The sequence below is a fragment of the Amphiprion ocellaris genome, chromosome 5 (genome assembly GCF_022539595.1).
Source record: "Amphiprion ocellaris isolate individual 3 ecotype Okinawa chromosome 5, ASM2253959v1, whole genome shotgun sequence".
Taxonomy (NCBI): domain Eukaryota; kingdom Metazoa; phylum Chordata; class Actinopteri; family Pomacentridae; genus Amphiprion; species Amphiprion ocellaris.
In genome coordinates this window covers 20,481,190-20,497,913 of record NC_072770.1, presented here as the reverse complement: position 1 = coordinate 20,497,913, position 16,724 = coordinate 20,481,190, and the positions used below count along the sequence as shown (strand labels likewise).

Here is a 16,724-nt window from a genome sequence, read left to right as displayed (position 1 = left end):
AACCGGTTGCTTTAAAAAGAAAAGGAAAAAAAAAACAAAGCCCCGTGTTTGCTCTTAATAACTACGAACAGTCAGCGGAATCCTCCATCAATATGTTTTTTTAGTTTCGCCTTCGGGAGCTGCGTTTCAGCACCACGGAGCTGTCCGAGGTCCAGGAGCTGAGTGAGGAAGCTGCTGCTGCTGCTGCTGCTGCTGCTGCTGCTGCTGCTGCTGCTGCTGAGGAGGAGGAAGCTGAGGAATATGAAATGTGATTTAAGCACAAAATCAAACCTCCGGAGAACCGCAGCCACCTACTCTTCAATCACATCCCAACTGTGGCGCATGTTTCTTTTTTCTTCTTCTTCTTCTTTTTTTTTGCAAGCATTTAAACCTTTAAATTACTGTTTTACACAGTTTGCAGCTTTTGGAGGGGGGCGATTAATAACAGTGCATGTCAAAGTTTTGCATTCTCGGTTTCGTGAACGTGCAGTTATTTCACTGAGTAGGAGCACAAAGGACCGTATTCTCTATATCTCTCTATTTATAGACCCTCTCCCCTCGGTGGAATGTACCACTGGCTCCTCGGATAAGGAAAAGGGGGGAGGATAGAAAACGTTAGGTTGAAATAGACCGAGTTTAAAGCGGCCCCTTTTATTCAGACTTCCCTTCTGTTGTGGCTCAGGTTGAGCCGGCCCTGTCCGTTTAAACCGAGAAGACACCCATACCGACTCCTCAATGCAAAAAAATAAAAGGGTGCCAAGAAGCTGGGACGAAGGAACGTGGGTGTAAATAGACAGTGAACGCTCTTGGTCTCTCTCTCCCTCTCTCTCTCTCTCTCTCTCTCTCTCTCTCTCTTCTCTCTCTCTCTCCCTCCCCCTTCTCCTTCCCTCTCTTTCTCTCTCTCTCTCTTTTATGAAATCAATGAACGAGTTATTGGGTAGGACATAAATATAAGGAATCAAAGCCTCCACCGGGACCAACGGCATTGCGCGCTTTTGATATGCGTCTTCGCCAAATGCTACATGTGTTTTCAAATCATTGTAAATACTGGCTTTGATAGGACGAGAGCGGAACCATCTCTGGCACGGCTTGGTCTCGGAACCAAATTTTGACCAAGACTTCCACCAGCTTTTTTCAACGTAAAAGAAAGAAAAAAGAAGAAAAAAAGAAACGATCCTCCACCATCATCACCATCTGCTGCTGTTGCACCCATCCCCGACTCAACTGGCCGGTTCCCGAAGATGGCAACTTTAACCAACGGGCAGGTGGACGGCACGGTGCACGGTGTCGGTGTGGTCTCCGCCAGCACGAACGGGCTCGTGAACGGATTAAACCACAGCCACAGTCCGGCGGGATGCCCGGCCACCATCCCCATGAAGGACCACGATGCCATCAAACTCTTCATCGGTCAGATCCCCCGCAACCTGGACGAGAAGGACCTCCGGCCCCTGTTCGAGGAGTTCGGCAAGATCTACGAGCTCACTGTGCTCAAAGACCGCTTCACGGGCATGCACAAAGGTGGGTTATGCCCAGTCTCCCCGAGACACCTATGGCTCGGCTTGTTTTTGTCAGATGTGTCACACGTTGGGGATCCTAAATCATGCAGGATGTTGAAGGGGGGTTATAGAGCTGCGCGTTGGTTGTGCATATTGTGCAAATTTTCTATAGTGCTGAAGCTCCACTGACTTTTTTTTTTCATGATTGTTTTCAGGATTTGTTAGATGGTTTGTTAGACTGAATCTCCCAAAAAAAAAAAAAAAAAAATGAAATCACTGCTTCATTTTCTATCTTATTGAGCAAACATCTCCAAGCGTGAGAGTGTCACGAATCGGGAGTCACGACTGCATGAATTTATGTAGGCTGATATTAGGAGGAGCAGTGTTCCTCCTCTCCGTGCACGGGGAGTATTCACACATCCAGTTCGGCGGTTGTAAACGTGCTTTCATTCACAGCGCTAAATCCAGGCCATTAACCTCACGTTTTCACGTTGCAATAGCAGGGAGCTTGTGTTTGATTGCCCGCAGCACAGTACACTCTGTTGCCTGTAACTCGTTCGGCGTGTGCGTGCGTGCGTGAACGTGTGTGTGTGTGTGTGTGTGTGTGTGTGTGTGTGTGTGTGTGTGTGTGTGTGTGTGTGTGTGTGTGTAAGAGATGGGGGGCGGGCCGCCGCGCGTGCACGTGTGAGCGAACGTGTGCAACAGCACTAGAAGAAGTAGTCCTATGAACATATTGTACTCTGGCACAGCCTTTGAGATTTTTTAAATAATGATTTGAAAATAGCACCAAACAGAAATGACAACTACATAGAAATTGCAGGAAAATATTTTTCAACTTTTAAACCATCTGCACGTTAAATATCTATCCCTTTTTTGTATTTTTTATATCTTTAACTTTTCCTTTTCTAACTATGTCTCCCACTGAGTACAATTTCTTTGTTACAGTATTGATAACAGTGAATTATCATAAACTTTGAGTGTATTTAATGGCCTTTTGGTGTAATACAAAAGAGTGGCCTTGCTATGAAAGGAATAATGGTGCTTTAACCCTCTATTTTATTTTCTGCTCTCAAGGGAAGGGTCATTCTCTGCAAATCACCATCTAATGAGAGGTCACTAATTGATCTGATGCACCTGCAGGAAGCCTCCCAGGGGAGCAGAGTACATTAGGAAGGAGCTATCACTTTTTGGGACCCCCCTCATGAGCCCCCGTCTGCCCCATGTAAACAATGTGTGACATCCACCATGTGTCAGGAAATGATTATGATATACAAATAATTCCAGAGGGCAGAGACTGTCTGCAGGCATGGAGGAAACCAAAGAGGCGGGAGAGGGGAGAAAAGGGGTATCTTTTATTAATAGCCCAGCTGTAGTAGCGACTCCCTGTTGGACGGTTAATCACCGGTGGCCCCAGAACTATAGGCACGGCTCGCCAGCTGATTCTAAGAACTGTCTCCTCACTGCAATATACGGCCCTGCTTCCTGGGCTGGGCCCCCACTTTCATTAGTGAGCCCCCGCTGTGCTCATATTTTAACTAGCTGGAGGCACTAGCTACTCCCTGGCTTACCAGCTCACTGGCTCACTGCAAGCTGTTTGAAGACCGCCTTCCCTCCACAGCCTCCGAACACCTTTCCGAGGTTTCATACAAGATTCCCAAATTAGCAGTAAAAGACAGCACGTCCCACAAATAACAGGCAAAGTGACTGACTGTGCACGCTGCCATCACGCTAGTTTTATTGAAGACTGCATGGCCTACCATGAATCAGGTAGAGCAAGCGATCACAAGAGTTTCTGACAACAATAAATAGATTTAAAGTAAATTTACAACTATTTTGCATAGAAATCATTAAATCCTCGTCTATTTTTCAATGGCTTTTATAATGAAAGCAGTTAAACCCCTCTTAGCTGTTAATCTTGATGGTAATTTTATGTTCGAGCACATTTATTCTGCTCGGGTTTTTCTGGATTTTAAACTGCTCGACTTTTTCCTCAGTTTTATGTATAAGGTGTGGCTCTCCTCTTTCCCTCTCGGCTCCTCCAGGGCGTTTTGCATTTTTCAGAGTCCTGCCATAGAGCAGAGAGAGGGCATGATGACCCTTTAAGGTGTGAAATGCTCCAGTGGAGGGAAGTCTATAGAAACTGCCCAGCAAAAAACTCCTCTTCCATTCTTCTCCTTCATCTTTTCTCCTTTCATTAACTCTGCTCGATCCCCCTTCATTCTCTCCTCTCCCTCTTTCCCCTTTTGTCTTCACTTTACGCACTGACATGTTGCCTGTTCAGTGACAGTGCACCATGTTCTGTAATGGCTGTGATAGTACAAAGCCTCAGCTTGAACCGGAGATTGTAGATGATCGACTGCCATTTCCCTTACAGTTCTTTTTCTCCACCTCTGTTTTTTCAAATGGCACACAGTTAGTGACTGTCATCGTTAACGTCGTAATGCCTCATATGGGGATACTGTTGTGTTAATTTAACTTTACCCGAATAAACGTGGCACTGTAATAAAGAAATAAGCACGGTTTTCAGCTAGATAATGCAGAGCTTTTTCTGCTATGGCAGGTAATAAAAGGCCCCCATCCTGTTCTGCTGTTCATCAACAAGCCTAAAGAACAGCCTTTGCTATGATAATGCTACCTCTGAAGAAAGAGACCCCTATTATAGCCATTGTCAGCTGTGCCTGCGATACTATTGCCATAACCCTCTCCATAATGACTCCATGTATCACTAGTAATCTAGTCTTTAGGATTGTGTCCCCTTGGAATGGAGGAAGCAGGGAGGAGGGAGGCTTGGGACGGGGGTCGGTGGAGCTTGGTAGCGGGCACAGGGACACCAGTGCAGGCCTACATTCTCCCAGTGATTTTATTTCTCTCCCCTCTGCGACCGAGCCATGCTAATAGAGGCCATTTATAACGGTCACTGGCTGCTGCTGCTGCTGCTACCAAGCACAACGGGACTGAGAGGCACGGCGAGCACAAAGAGCCAGCCCTTTCTCTTCTCTCTGGCAATGCAGCATGGGAGGTGGGGATCTATTCAAGAAGAGTAGGTGTAGATATGATTGCTAGCACTATTCATCAGCCTTATTTCATGTAATAATCAGTGGGGCAATTGAGCTGTGATGATATGGGGAAGACATTTAATCACTGAAGGTGTTATCTACTGTTTACTGCTGTCACATCTTCAGGCAGTGTTGTGTTTCTTAGCCAGACCGCTATTGTCTACATCTTCCCTTTTTTTTCTAAGTAAATGCATATATACTCAAGTTTGTTTTACTGCTGTTTTTTTCATTTGGAGGTAATTTAATGTGAGTAATATATTTGCCCTTGGTCAAACTAAATACATTAGCAACAGCTCTCGCCATGGGCAGACAGGTAAAGTAGTTACAAAGCCAGAGAGTTGCTCAAAGTCGAAACAAGCGACTCCAAACTTCATTTAAAGTTTGGACAAATTGTCCATTTTGACCTGCCAACTGATGTAAACAGAATGCCACAGGTCTTTAGTTTAGATCGCTTGTTTTTTAAAGGTCGCCTTCATGAAGAGAAAACACTATTGACTTAATGTATGAAAAGAACTGCATTGCCTTTTAAAATATTTTATAATTTGATATCAGTACTTTCCAAAATTGTTATATAATTTGTTAGGGTGTAATATGATTGAAATCAAACAAGTGGAGATCAGTGTAATGACCAGTAGCAATCTTGTTTGAATTTACCCATACTGCAGATGGCTTATGCTACAGATGGGGGCTATAATCTGTGCAGGTCATAAAGGGAGTCATGGTTCTCTCTGAACACCTCGGTTTTGATATTTCAGCCCTTTTTACCTGAGTGTGTGAGGGAAGCAGATTCAGAGCAGATCATTGGGCTTATCGTGCCTGGTGAGGCCAGGAAGTCATGATGCCAAAAACATGAAAGACTCATGCTGTGTTTTATTGCAGTCAATTAGATGTTACAGGTTGCCGTCTGTAACAAAAAAAAAGGAGGGTAAAGCCGAATGTGGCTTTGAACAAAGAAAGAAAGACATACGGTGTGTTTTTTCATCCTGCAGGTCTGCGTTAATGCAGCATGCGTTCAGGCCGAAAAATTTCACTCCGGTTGCATCATCCTCTCTGTGGGATCCTTCTCTCTCTCCTCCTCTCGCATTTGGTTTGGGATGACTGTGTGTGTGTGTGTGTGTGTGTGTGTGTGTGTGTGTGTGTGTGTGTGTGTGTGTGTGTGTGTGTGTGTGTGTGTGTGTGTGTGTGTGTGTGTGTGTGTGTGTGTGTGTGTTTATGTGCTCCGTCTCTTTCTGGCCCAGAATGCTCAGCTCAGCTCAGAATGCACACTCAGGCCCCACATTGTGCCCTTCTTCTATGAAGACGCACCACAATCGATTTTGAGTGTTTTGTCAGGGAGAAAGGCAACATGTGTCGTGTAGGAGGTCATTTCGTACCAAAGTGCACTCGACCACCAGCGCCATCCATACCGCACCCACCACCCCTGTCCTGTCTGAGCCCAGAACAGCCGAGCAACAGGAGGGAAACAAGAGGCGGAGCTCGAGTGGAGAGTACAGTGAGCCTAATTTGTCAGGAGGACCACTGTCAAGGCAGTGCTGCCTCTGTTGTCCATTATTATTGGAGGGGACTGTCAGATGGGGGCTGGCTGATGGCCGAGCAGGGAGCCAGTTAGTCACAGTGAGAGATGGTCCGACCAAGCTAAAGGAGGGAGTGCTCATGGAGCTCTTGCATGGATTAACATGCTAACAGCGGGTTTGGAGTTATGTGGCCTGTCAGGGAGGTGGAGCCCTCTGGCTGCTCTGACCTCAGCAGTCCCCTCATTAAAACCAATGACCTTTACATACACACAGACACATAATGTAAAGGGATGGCTGTACCTGCCGCTTCATCTCATCTCACTTCCTAGAGATTGACTGAACCAAACTGACATACATTCAGCAAGTTCAGCGCACACAGAAGTAACTAAGTGCATATTTATATGTGAAGTACATCAACAACAAATACATTTTTTAAAGGCGCAGTGTATTTTAAACAACTACAAACTCTAAAATGAAATACTGCAGTTAGACAGTCATTTACATGCCTAACTAGCTTCACAGGAGACTATATATACATTCTGTGAATGGCAACACTGGGCTGTGTCGGAAAACCACAATGGAAATTTGTGGCCATCACGACAGATCAGAGAGGTTACTGATCTCAGGAGATAGATAGATAGATAGATAGATAGATAGATAGATAGATAGATAGATAGATAGATAGATAGATAGATAGATAGATAGATAGATAGATAGATAGATAGATAGATAGATAGATAGATAGATACATAGATAGATAGATAGATAGATAGATAGATAGATACATAGATACATAGATAGATAGATAGATAGATAGATAGATAGATAGATAGATAGATAGATAGATAGATAGATAGATAGTGACTGTATGCTATTTACTTTTTCTCATGAATTTTCTGGGACAATCACTACAGGTGTGTGTTGTTTTGCTTTTTTGCCAGAACACCACTCACTGTGCCAGAGCCAACTTGGGTATCAATATTCTGATACGGTAAAGGCGAGACAGTTCCCTGATGTTTTCAACATTTTTAATGCAAAAGACATCTCTGAAGAAGTTAAATGTACAGTGCAAAAGCTTTCTTGTGTTCTGACACAGTTAAATAGCCCAGAGCTGGGTTAAAATAAAGCCTGCCTTAAATGTTTCATCAACATTTGGCCCTTTGTTTTCCATAAAAAGAGGCTAAGATGCTTGCACTACAATTCTTTTTTTTTCTTTGTTTGTTTCCTAATCTTGCTTTCCTATTGCCTAGTGTTCATTGCCCCGGTGTACCATTCTTTCAGAGGATGAAAAAAAAAAATCCTTTTTTGACAAGTGCTCCTTGGAGAGGTAAATATTTTCTGTTTTCAAGGCTCTTGCATCAGCGAAGTATTATTGTGCTTTGTGGTAAATTTTTAAAAAGTTGACGCTTTGGGCCTCTTCAATCTTTTAGCTACCCTTAATACCACTTCCACGCCCCCCTGCTTCAAATACCGGTGGCCGGTTCTGGAGATGGCGAATGCAATATTTTTGAAATGTTGGAAAGTCTTACATGTTGTTTTTAAGATAGTGGCTTTTGTTTTCCCAGTGATTGCATTCAATTCTGCAATGTTAATAACAGAGTTTCCTGTGGGGAAGAGCCTCGTATTTTTATTTTTGTTGTAGTTGTTTTTAGCTTGATACGATTTCATTCACAGTTTTTAAAAATTGACTGTATTTCAGAAGGTTAGAGAACAATAAATATGAAGTGCTAATAAGCATAAATATTTTCATGTTGTTTACCGCTTCCATAAAACAATCTGTTATTGAGTCTGCTTTTTTCGTATTATCTACACATATTTTATATTTTGTTCCATCTATGGAACCATCTATCACAATCTGTGCCTTGTAAATATACAGGTACCATGCTTTATATGTAGCTTTTCAGTGTAAAAGGTGTAACCACTGATTTTCTTTTTTCAGCAGTCAAAAGGTTAAGAAACTCTTTTGTGTGTGAACTTGGAAACCAGTGCTTTGCCTTTTGGATTAGAGCTGCTGGCTCCTTTTATCAAGGTTTACACAGCGAGGACGATTTTACATCCATATCTGTGTGTGTACAGTATACTGTATGTGTGCATTTATAAGGATGTGTATGCATTTTCTCCATGCATTTGTCATCTGTTCATCCTTTTATGTGCCTGTGTTCCGGATGCATGTGCTTTGTGCATGTAGAATCTAGTACAGCGCACGCCTAAAGTCCTGAAATTTCAACTCACTACCCAGAGTGCTTAATAGTGATTTTGAATGTTTAATAATAAGATTTATATTTTAGGTCCAAACCTGCCTCGAACCCTCAGAATGCTCATGAAAACGGGTCTGACTACTGCTCTCTACTGCAGAGGCTTTCCACGAGGAAATAGCAGCATGACACAGCAGCAATATGAAAAATAGGACCAAAGTTTGTCACAGCTCACTGTGGCAGTGGCCCATTAATGCATGCCCTGCAAGAATTAATTCCTGTTACATATTCGACTCCAAAAGTGTTTTATTCCTCTCAAACTCAATTACATTTTTTTTCTGTTTTGACCCTTTCTTATATTGTTCTCAAGGTCAAATTCTGTTTCCATATCAGAGGAGCAAATCATTGTTATTATCTTGCAAACAAATACTGTAATAAGCCCTCACTGTCTCTCCAACCTGTATTGCATGTACTTTCAATTACCTTTTTAGCCCATACAAAATTGCTTCATATACACTGAACAAATCATTCAGCATTGGGGATTTATGGTTCATAGAAAGGTGAATTGATGTTTATTCTCAACCAAATTGCTAAACATAACTCAAAGTGGCGTATCTAGGTCTGCCTGCTAGGATATTCTAAAGGAGGGATTGCATGAGCCGTGTACTATTTGTCCCAGACAGAAAGCGCATCAAAGATCATTGAGCATGTGTGACTTGTCAGGCCAGACACATATTTAGCCTTCTCTGTATGCATGCATACAACCCCCTGTGCTGTCCCATGACTGCCAGGTTTGAGTGTCCCTGATTCAATTTACTTTCTTGCCATCTCCCTTCATGCCTATTTCATGTCCCTCAATTAAAAATGCACCACGTTGACTTGTAAAAGGAAGGTGGGAATGGAGGTTAGGGCTTTTCAAAGATCCCTCTCAATTATTCAAAGCCAAGTTTGATTCAGAAAATGGAGGACGATTAATAAGTCATGCGGAAGTTTTCGAAGGTTTGGGTAGCAAATGTAATGCAAGGCATTCTGAAAAAACTAGCAGAAGCATCGACCAAAAAGTGGTGCTTGTTTTGGATTAGGTTTGACAAGTTTTGACTGTCAGAGTCAGCATGATACATTTAAACTACTTGTTCTCTTTATCTGACGTAAGAGCAATGCCTTAAGTCATCAACTTTGTTCAGAGAAGGTTTGTAATTACTCAGCTTTCTGTTGAAGAAAATGTGCAGAATTTTGAATGACACAAAGCAACTGATGAGCTCTGAATTTGTGTTTCAAATTTTGTATTTGTTTCTGCATCCCCACTGGGTGCGTATTGTTCCATTTTCATTCTGCAAAACTGTGCAGATCAGTGCATTCTTGCCCTCAGATATTACCATTCAAATCATATTGGCATCACATTGAGAGAAAGTATATCAAGGCTTTATCCTGTCCTGCTGGTTGGAGAGCAGATAGACCAAAACATATCGCTGCAGAGGGAGATGGTGCAAGAGTGCGTAAAACGACAAGGAGCTCAAGACAGGGAGAGAGCGGGAGAGAGGGAAGGAGAATTAGAGAGATGTTGAAATAGGGATGATGTAAGAGAATGTGTGAAAAGAGGCAAGGGAGATCCATGGAGGAGAGTTTGGGTGGGGGATGCACACAAAGACAGAAAGAGAACATCAAGCGGCAGAGCGATATAAAAGAAAGAGAGCAGAGATTGTAAAGAGAGGTGCAGACTAAAAATGGAGGCACGGAGAGATTGTTCAATGACAGGCACAGAGTGAGCAAAAAGGAACGAAAGGAAGATGGAAGGGGCTGAAAAGCAAAGACTGGAAAGCTAGAAAGGAAACTGACAGACAGAGATAGAAACAGAAAGAGTGAGGGAGTCCCAGAGACAGATGTCGCCCTCGCTGGCCCCGGCAGATTGATAGCTTCTGGCCCAGTTCCATGCCAGGCTCTGACCCCTCTGTCCTCTGCTGTAATTTATAGGCTGCGTTTTGCCAGATTTAAGCACTACTCTGTGGCCATCATGGCTTGAGAAGGAAGAATGACCTTCCTGGGAAGGGAGCAGAATTAGACCCCTGCAGCTCCCAGCTGCCCCGGGTGTAAATAAGCAAGTGCCCTCCATATTAGCATGATCTCTGACAACATATTAATGGGACGGGTTTTACTTGTCACTTGTGTGTGTGTGTGTCTTTTCTTCATTTGTTAGTTTTTGCTGTTTGTTCATGTACAGTATTTTAATATGTTAATGTGAACGTGCAGCTGTGTAGTTGTGTAAGAAAAGTGTGTTTAAATAACTTCTTAGTGCATATCAGAACAGAATGTTTCCACTGACATCAGCATGCTGCACCTGAGAGGTTGAATAACTTTGATATTCTTTGGGTAATACTGAAGCTCTTGATTTTAGTCTCATGCAGCAGAAAAACCTGGACATCCAGGTTTTTTTAAGTTCCAGTGCTGACATAACTCAGGATTTCTCATCTTTTGTTTTAATTTTATCTGTGAATTGATTAGAAAAAACAACAGAAAAGCACATAAATGTTATTAGCTGTTGATGATCAAGTATAATCTAAAACTTTTTGGTGCGTCTTTCTGACAACTTTGCTGAAAAGCAGTGTTTATTGGTACAGTATGCAATTATGAAATATCCTTCTGGAGAATCATTAATCTGTTTTGGCATTGGCCTAAGAGCACTGTAGGTGGTTTTTCATTTTATATTTATGGGTGTATGTTTCTTTCAATGTCATGAAGGGGCCACATAAACTAAGCTTTTCATTTATAATTTTAAATACAGATAAACAAGCCTGGAAGCCCATTCAAGTTCTACCCACTTCACTACAGCCCATCCTCCTACATGCAGATTCTTTTACTGGCCCTCAAATGTAATGTATTCTCTATAGCATTGACATTTTATGATTGAATAAGCAGCAAATTTCCGTATGTTTGAAAAAAACTCAGCATTTGATGTACGTGTCTAACAATTTTTCAGATTCTGATTCTGAATCCAGATCTTGATAAATCAGTGAGAGAAGGGAAGTTTAAAACACAAATACAGAAATCTGTCATGAAAAATAACCTGACCTATGGGTGTTCACCACTCACCGTAGAACGCTGATTGAGAAAATATGTTTTAATGGTCTTTGAGGGAGTTTCTCACCAGGGCTGAAGCAAACATAAGTCTAAATGTTTGACATTCTGCTGGATTTGGTTCTGTTTGTGCTGATGATTCTACACCTCGAAGACCAGGTTCAAACTTTTGTGGATTTATTAGGACATGACAGAAGCACTTAGGAGACATTTTTACCCACTCTACAAAACAATTCAACTTATCTTCGATTAGATTGTTCCAGTCTTGTTTTTTAAATTATCCTTGCACTCAAGAATATTTTATTTCAGATTTTTTTTTTTTTTTTTTTTTTTGAGTGTGCTCATAATAGATACTTCACCTCACTGAATTGGACCTTTTAAGCTCTGCCTCGCTTTAGCGAGTGGCCTGGTTGCTTACTGCACCATTAGCTCCTGCCTTCATAAATCAGGCCCTAATTTTTTGCAGACTGTTGGTGCAAATTAGATGAGAACAGCACAGCAAAACTTTGCACTGTGGTTGTTGCAAAGTAAATATGGCATGTGTGTATATGGAGCATGCTCCCTCGTAGACTAACTTGGCTGGCTAACTGGTGAGCTCAGCTGGGTTTGTGCTTGGCCATTCAGAACGTTACCTCAATGCACAAATCAGCCCAGGGAATGATCTGGACAGAAAGCCTTCAGCAAATTATTACAGATTTGCAATTTAATGGCTTCGGAGGTCTCTCCCAGCCCTGCACAGGTTCCCAATGAGACAGAGCCTATTAGTTTGGTCCTTTAATCACAGAACAGGAGATGGGAATCCTGGCCAAACCTATACATACCCCGCTTCACTTGGTGTGGAATGATTTCATGGGGTTTATAGATAGAGACAGTGAAGTCTGTGTGCGTGCACAGGCGTGTGTGAGTGGTGAGCATTGGGTAGTTGATAAGCTTTGCTTTCCCTGGAGCAACAGCAGTGTGTGTGTGTGTGTGTGTGTGTGTGTGTGTGTGTGTGTGTGTGTGTGTGTGTGTGTGTGTGTGTGTGTGTGTGTGTGTGTGTGTGTGTGTGTGTGTGTTTGTGTATGTACATTCGTGCGTGTGTGTGGAAGAGAGAGAGGGGAAAAAAAACAACGTGTTCCGTTATGGATCGTTCATCAATACCACTAGGACACAGTGGGCAGTAGCAATTAATTTGGCATAGGCTTTACCCAAAGCTAACAAAAGTCATTTCCCAAACCAGATGTTATAGAAAAATGGAAAACTACTTTTCAGTGTCATGTTCCAAAAATATTTTCATTGAAACTTATTTTAGGGAAGTAATTAATTTACAGTCTGTCCAACCAGGAAAGTGGGTGTTTAAAAGATCGCCAGGTGATGATGTCTTTGCTGCACATCATTGGACTGAACTATAAAAACTCTCTCTCTTAAGCCTGCAAAATAGAAACTTTTTTGTGATTTATTAAATGTTTTATCAATTAATGAGCAGTGAAGTTCAAAAGCTAAGCTCCTGTGTTTTGAAAAGTTACAGATCTACAGCACAAAACATTCATACAACCAGAAACAAGGCATTTTAGATAAAGGCATAACTTTTGTGATACTACTTGTTACAGACAAATGGCTGTCTTTTCACAGATTGTTTAAGTCTTTCCCATAGCTATAGTTGCCCTGATTAATGTGCCATCGATGCAAAATGTAAAAACTATCATTCCAATCTGCCTTTCAATGTCCCAATTTGTCCAAGAGGAAGCCAAGCTTTCTAAATGAGCTGGATAAAAGTGACTGCCAAAGGGGATGAATATATATAATTATCTGTGGCTGGAGCGCCAACAAAGGGACTTTGAAAATCAACTTTGTGCGCCAAAGGCTTCATTAGTCTGACGACAACAAAATGTCCCCTCAACTTGCAGGTGGAAAGACACAGGTATCTGCAAAGCTATTAAAACATGCAGTCGCACAGCCTTCTGCAGCCCGCTACTATCTGTTTGGGATTAGAAGCTATTTAATGTGCTAATGTTAATATGCTAATGTGTTAATGTTATGTTAGTGAATTATTAGGTGTTTAAGAAATGCCTGACTGCTGTTTTGTTGGTCTTACGCATTGACACGTTAGAGAGGATGGATAACTGTGTTTACTTTGCATATGGAAATCCCTGAATGCCTTTCATCTGTCCTTCCTATAGCGACTAGTGGTCCATGTTAGCTTTGCAAACATCTTAATTGTGTTAAATGGAGGAAAAAGAGGGGGGGCGGGAGATTAAAAGCCATTAATGTGTGTTGTGTGAGGGTATGCTATTCCCGGGACAGTGCTTTTGTTCACTTTGGCAAAGCAGAGGAGAGAGTTTCACCTTGAAACTCAATGCACACCAGAATCATTGTCATTGTGTCTACCTAAAACGGCGTTATCGCACGTTCTCACTGTTTTATACGCTGTCAAACTTGCTTTGCTCGTCTTTGCATTTCTTTTTGTGATTGCCTCTCTCCATCCTTCTCACTCTCTTTGTACATCTCTCCCATTTTCTCTCCGTCTATCTCTCATGCTTTTTCCTTTGTAGCACTGCTTCTCTCCATCACTCTCCCTCTCTCTCTGTCTGTCTGTCTAAGCGTCAGATAATCTCACTGGGGGAGACTTTAGAGGACTCTCCATCTGTGTATAAATAGCTCTGGATGAATTATTGAGGGACCTGGGGTTGCTAATAATCCCGCAGGACCCATCTGACAATGACACAGAAGATGGAGGGAAAACAATTACGCAGGCTTTCTCCTTCAGTAGAGTGGGAATGGGGGTGGGTGGGGGGACTCGGCGGCCTCTGGGAGCCTCCTCGCGGGGCCCAACATCTTGGCTAATAAACCCAATTAAGTCTCCGGAATCAATCGGAGCCCCGGGGGCGTCCTCTCTCTTCCTTCCCCGGACGGTGTGCAACAACAGGAAGTGTAATGATTCATGTTCCCCCTTCTGCATTTGGATCGTCCTCTCATCTCCATCTTGCAGGTTGGCAAGGCGGACGGGACAGGACAGGATGTCCGCCGAGGCAGGATAATAGGACAGGGAGAGGAAAGGAGACGAGAGGCAAGTGGAGTGGAGAGGAGCACAGAGGAATATTAATGGGAGTGTTTATTCTGTAAGTGTTTTACCAGGGGGACGGGACATGGGACCACTCCCATGACAGAATTAAAGCACTTTGTCTTCTTAGAGATACATGATTCATCTGTAGATGGATTTTTGATTAATCGGCTTTGCCAGGTTCTTGCCTGACTGCTGACACAATGTGCTCCCATTATCTATCTATCTATCTATCTATCTATCTATCTATCTATCTATCTATCTATCTATCTATCTATCTATCTATCTATCTATCTATCTATCTATCTATCTATCTATCTATCTACCTGTAGCAATGGACACAAATTTTCAGTGTTGTGTTTCTACACAGGTCAGTGTTGCGATTCACAGAACCATTAACGTCACACTAACACAATATATATATGCTAACTAGCTTCCTGGACTTTTCTAACCAAATGTCAGTCCACTATGCATCTCCAAGTACAATATGAAGCAATCTAAATTGAAAAAGACTGTAAAAACCTTTTTTTTTTTATTATTATTGTGCCTGTACATTGTATTCATGGGTTGCTGTCAGTCTTTTCCAACGCTAAAAAAGTGCAGAGTCAGCACATGGCAACTATGGTCTGGTGAGAGCAAATAAAACAAGTATTATAGTGGTTAGAAATTGAAATCATTTGCTAAACGTTAGGGAAAGATGATTAAAAACATTAACTGAAAGTCTCCAGGTACCTGCTATTCTAAAGCATCAGCAGCCACACAGAATGCAGAATCATCCAATGTTGACCAGCATTCCCAGTAATACTGGGGTACTGGTGCTGGTATATTCTGCATATTTAAGCCCTGCTGTACATGAGAACAAGCCAGATCATTGAAGAGATCCCTCAGTCTTAAAGTGCTGTGTAGTCTGGTTTCTGGAGGAGCGTTTTAGTGTCCCCTGAGAGTCCAAACACTGTTTCAGAGGTTTTTCCACTGTGCCAAGTATAATGTTCCCAAATGAAATATTGAATAGTTGTAATTTGGGCATGAAAATGTCCAACTGTTATCTGTCCTACATTGTTATATTAGTCAGCACTGATACATTTCCCAGGGTGGCCAACTTGGTATGTAACGGTGCAGACTTTCAGTTAATCTTAGGAGTCATTCCACGTTTAATAATTCATGTCATGAAAAGCTAAATTTGGGGCGTCCCAAACATTTCCTGACAAAATGGCTGAGGTAGAAGGAGAGCGAGGTGATTTGTCTGCCTGGATATTGGGGACAGCTCGAGACATCTGATGTGCGCCATCAGGGGAGCTTTTAACAAGTGCGTTAAGAGCGCGTGTCCGAGCATTTATGTTTATTGCGGTGCACTCTGAGTGCTGTTTAAGGAGGTATTTTACTTTGTGGCATGTGAGCCCAAGCATCACATGTAAGCGCCTTCTTTAAGTGTGTGAGTAGAGTGAGTCTATATGGATGTGTGTATGCTTTCTGTCCCGACCCTCGAGGGACCAGGGGTGGCTGGCTGGGTGGGTAGGTGGGTGAGGGGCTGGGTGTGGGAGTGGGAGGCCGAGCGAGGGTTGGCGTGGGGGGAACACTGTCCTAATGATGCATTTTCTACTCCATTGATTCAGTGGCTCTGCTCTCCAGTAAATCCTTCACATGCAACACATTAAAGCCGGCCCTTTTTCCTCCTTCACCAATCGATTAGCACAGCTTAGAGACGGCCACTCTGGGAAGCAGAGCAGAGATGGGACTTATCTTCAGGAACTCACGCACACAAAAACACACATAAACAGAGCATGTAAGTGTCCGTGCTGTTTGTCACTCATCTTTCTGTCATGAAAAAAATGGCTTCTATCTATGGGTGTAACGTGAAGTTGCAAAAAAGCAGTTCTGTAGTTTGCATGCATTTGCTATTAGTGCCTGTAACTGTTTTTCCTTTATCGCCTCCTAAAGGTACCACTGTGTGCAGATATGGGAATGTGATGGTAATCATGCAAAGTGCTTTGATTTAATATAAATGGTTTACAAAGTTTTTATTGGGTAATTTTGTTCCAGTTATTTTTCACTGTGTTCCTCTAAAGTAACATTCAAACCATCAGAGTGCTTTTATTTGGCATGATGATGTAACAACTTTGCAGGAAATGCCCAGTTATTAAAATTCATTTTACACCCTCCAGTCAGTCAGAACTCAGTATTCACCCAGAATACAGTATAATGACTTTTATTTGACTATCTTCATATCCTCATCTCAGAAAGTAATTTAGTTACAACCGGAGTCAGTTTTATTGTTCAAAATGACTATGTCCTGCACTTATGAGAATGGGGGGGGTTTTAACAGATGTACAGCAGTGCCGTCCCTTTGAGATTCATCCATCACCTGGTGGTTA

At 42.4% G+C, this 16,724-nt stretch overlaps 1 protein-coding gene across 11 annotated transcripts in view; it reads left to right on the top strand.

Annotated features, from left to right (window-relative positions):
• The first annotated feature begins 642 nt into the window (after nucleotides 1-642).
• The window catches only part of celf4 (CUGBP, Elav-like family member 4), a 90,473-nt gene continuing 74,391 nt past the window's right edge, over nucleotides 643-16,724 (top strand). The window contains exon 1 of one of the 11 annotated variants that reach the window (XM_035945875.2): nucleotides 643-1,497. In XM_035945875.2, the coding sequence (XP_035801768.1) occupies nucleotides 1,221-1,497 (277 nt within the window). In that variant the 5' untranslated portion in view covers nucleotides 643-1,220. The remainder of the gene's footprint in view (nucleotides 1,498-16,724) is intronic. The other 10 variants (XM_035945869.2, XM_035945873.2, XM_035945867.2 and 7 more) reach the window with 10 other exon arrangements.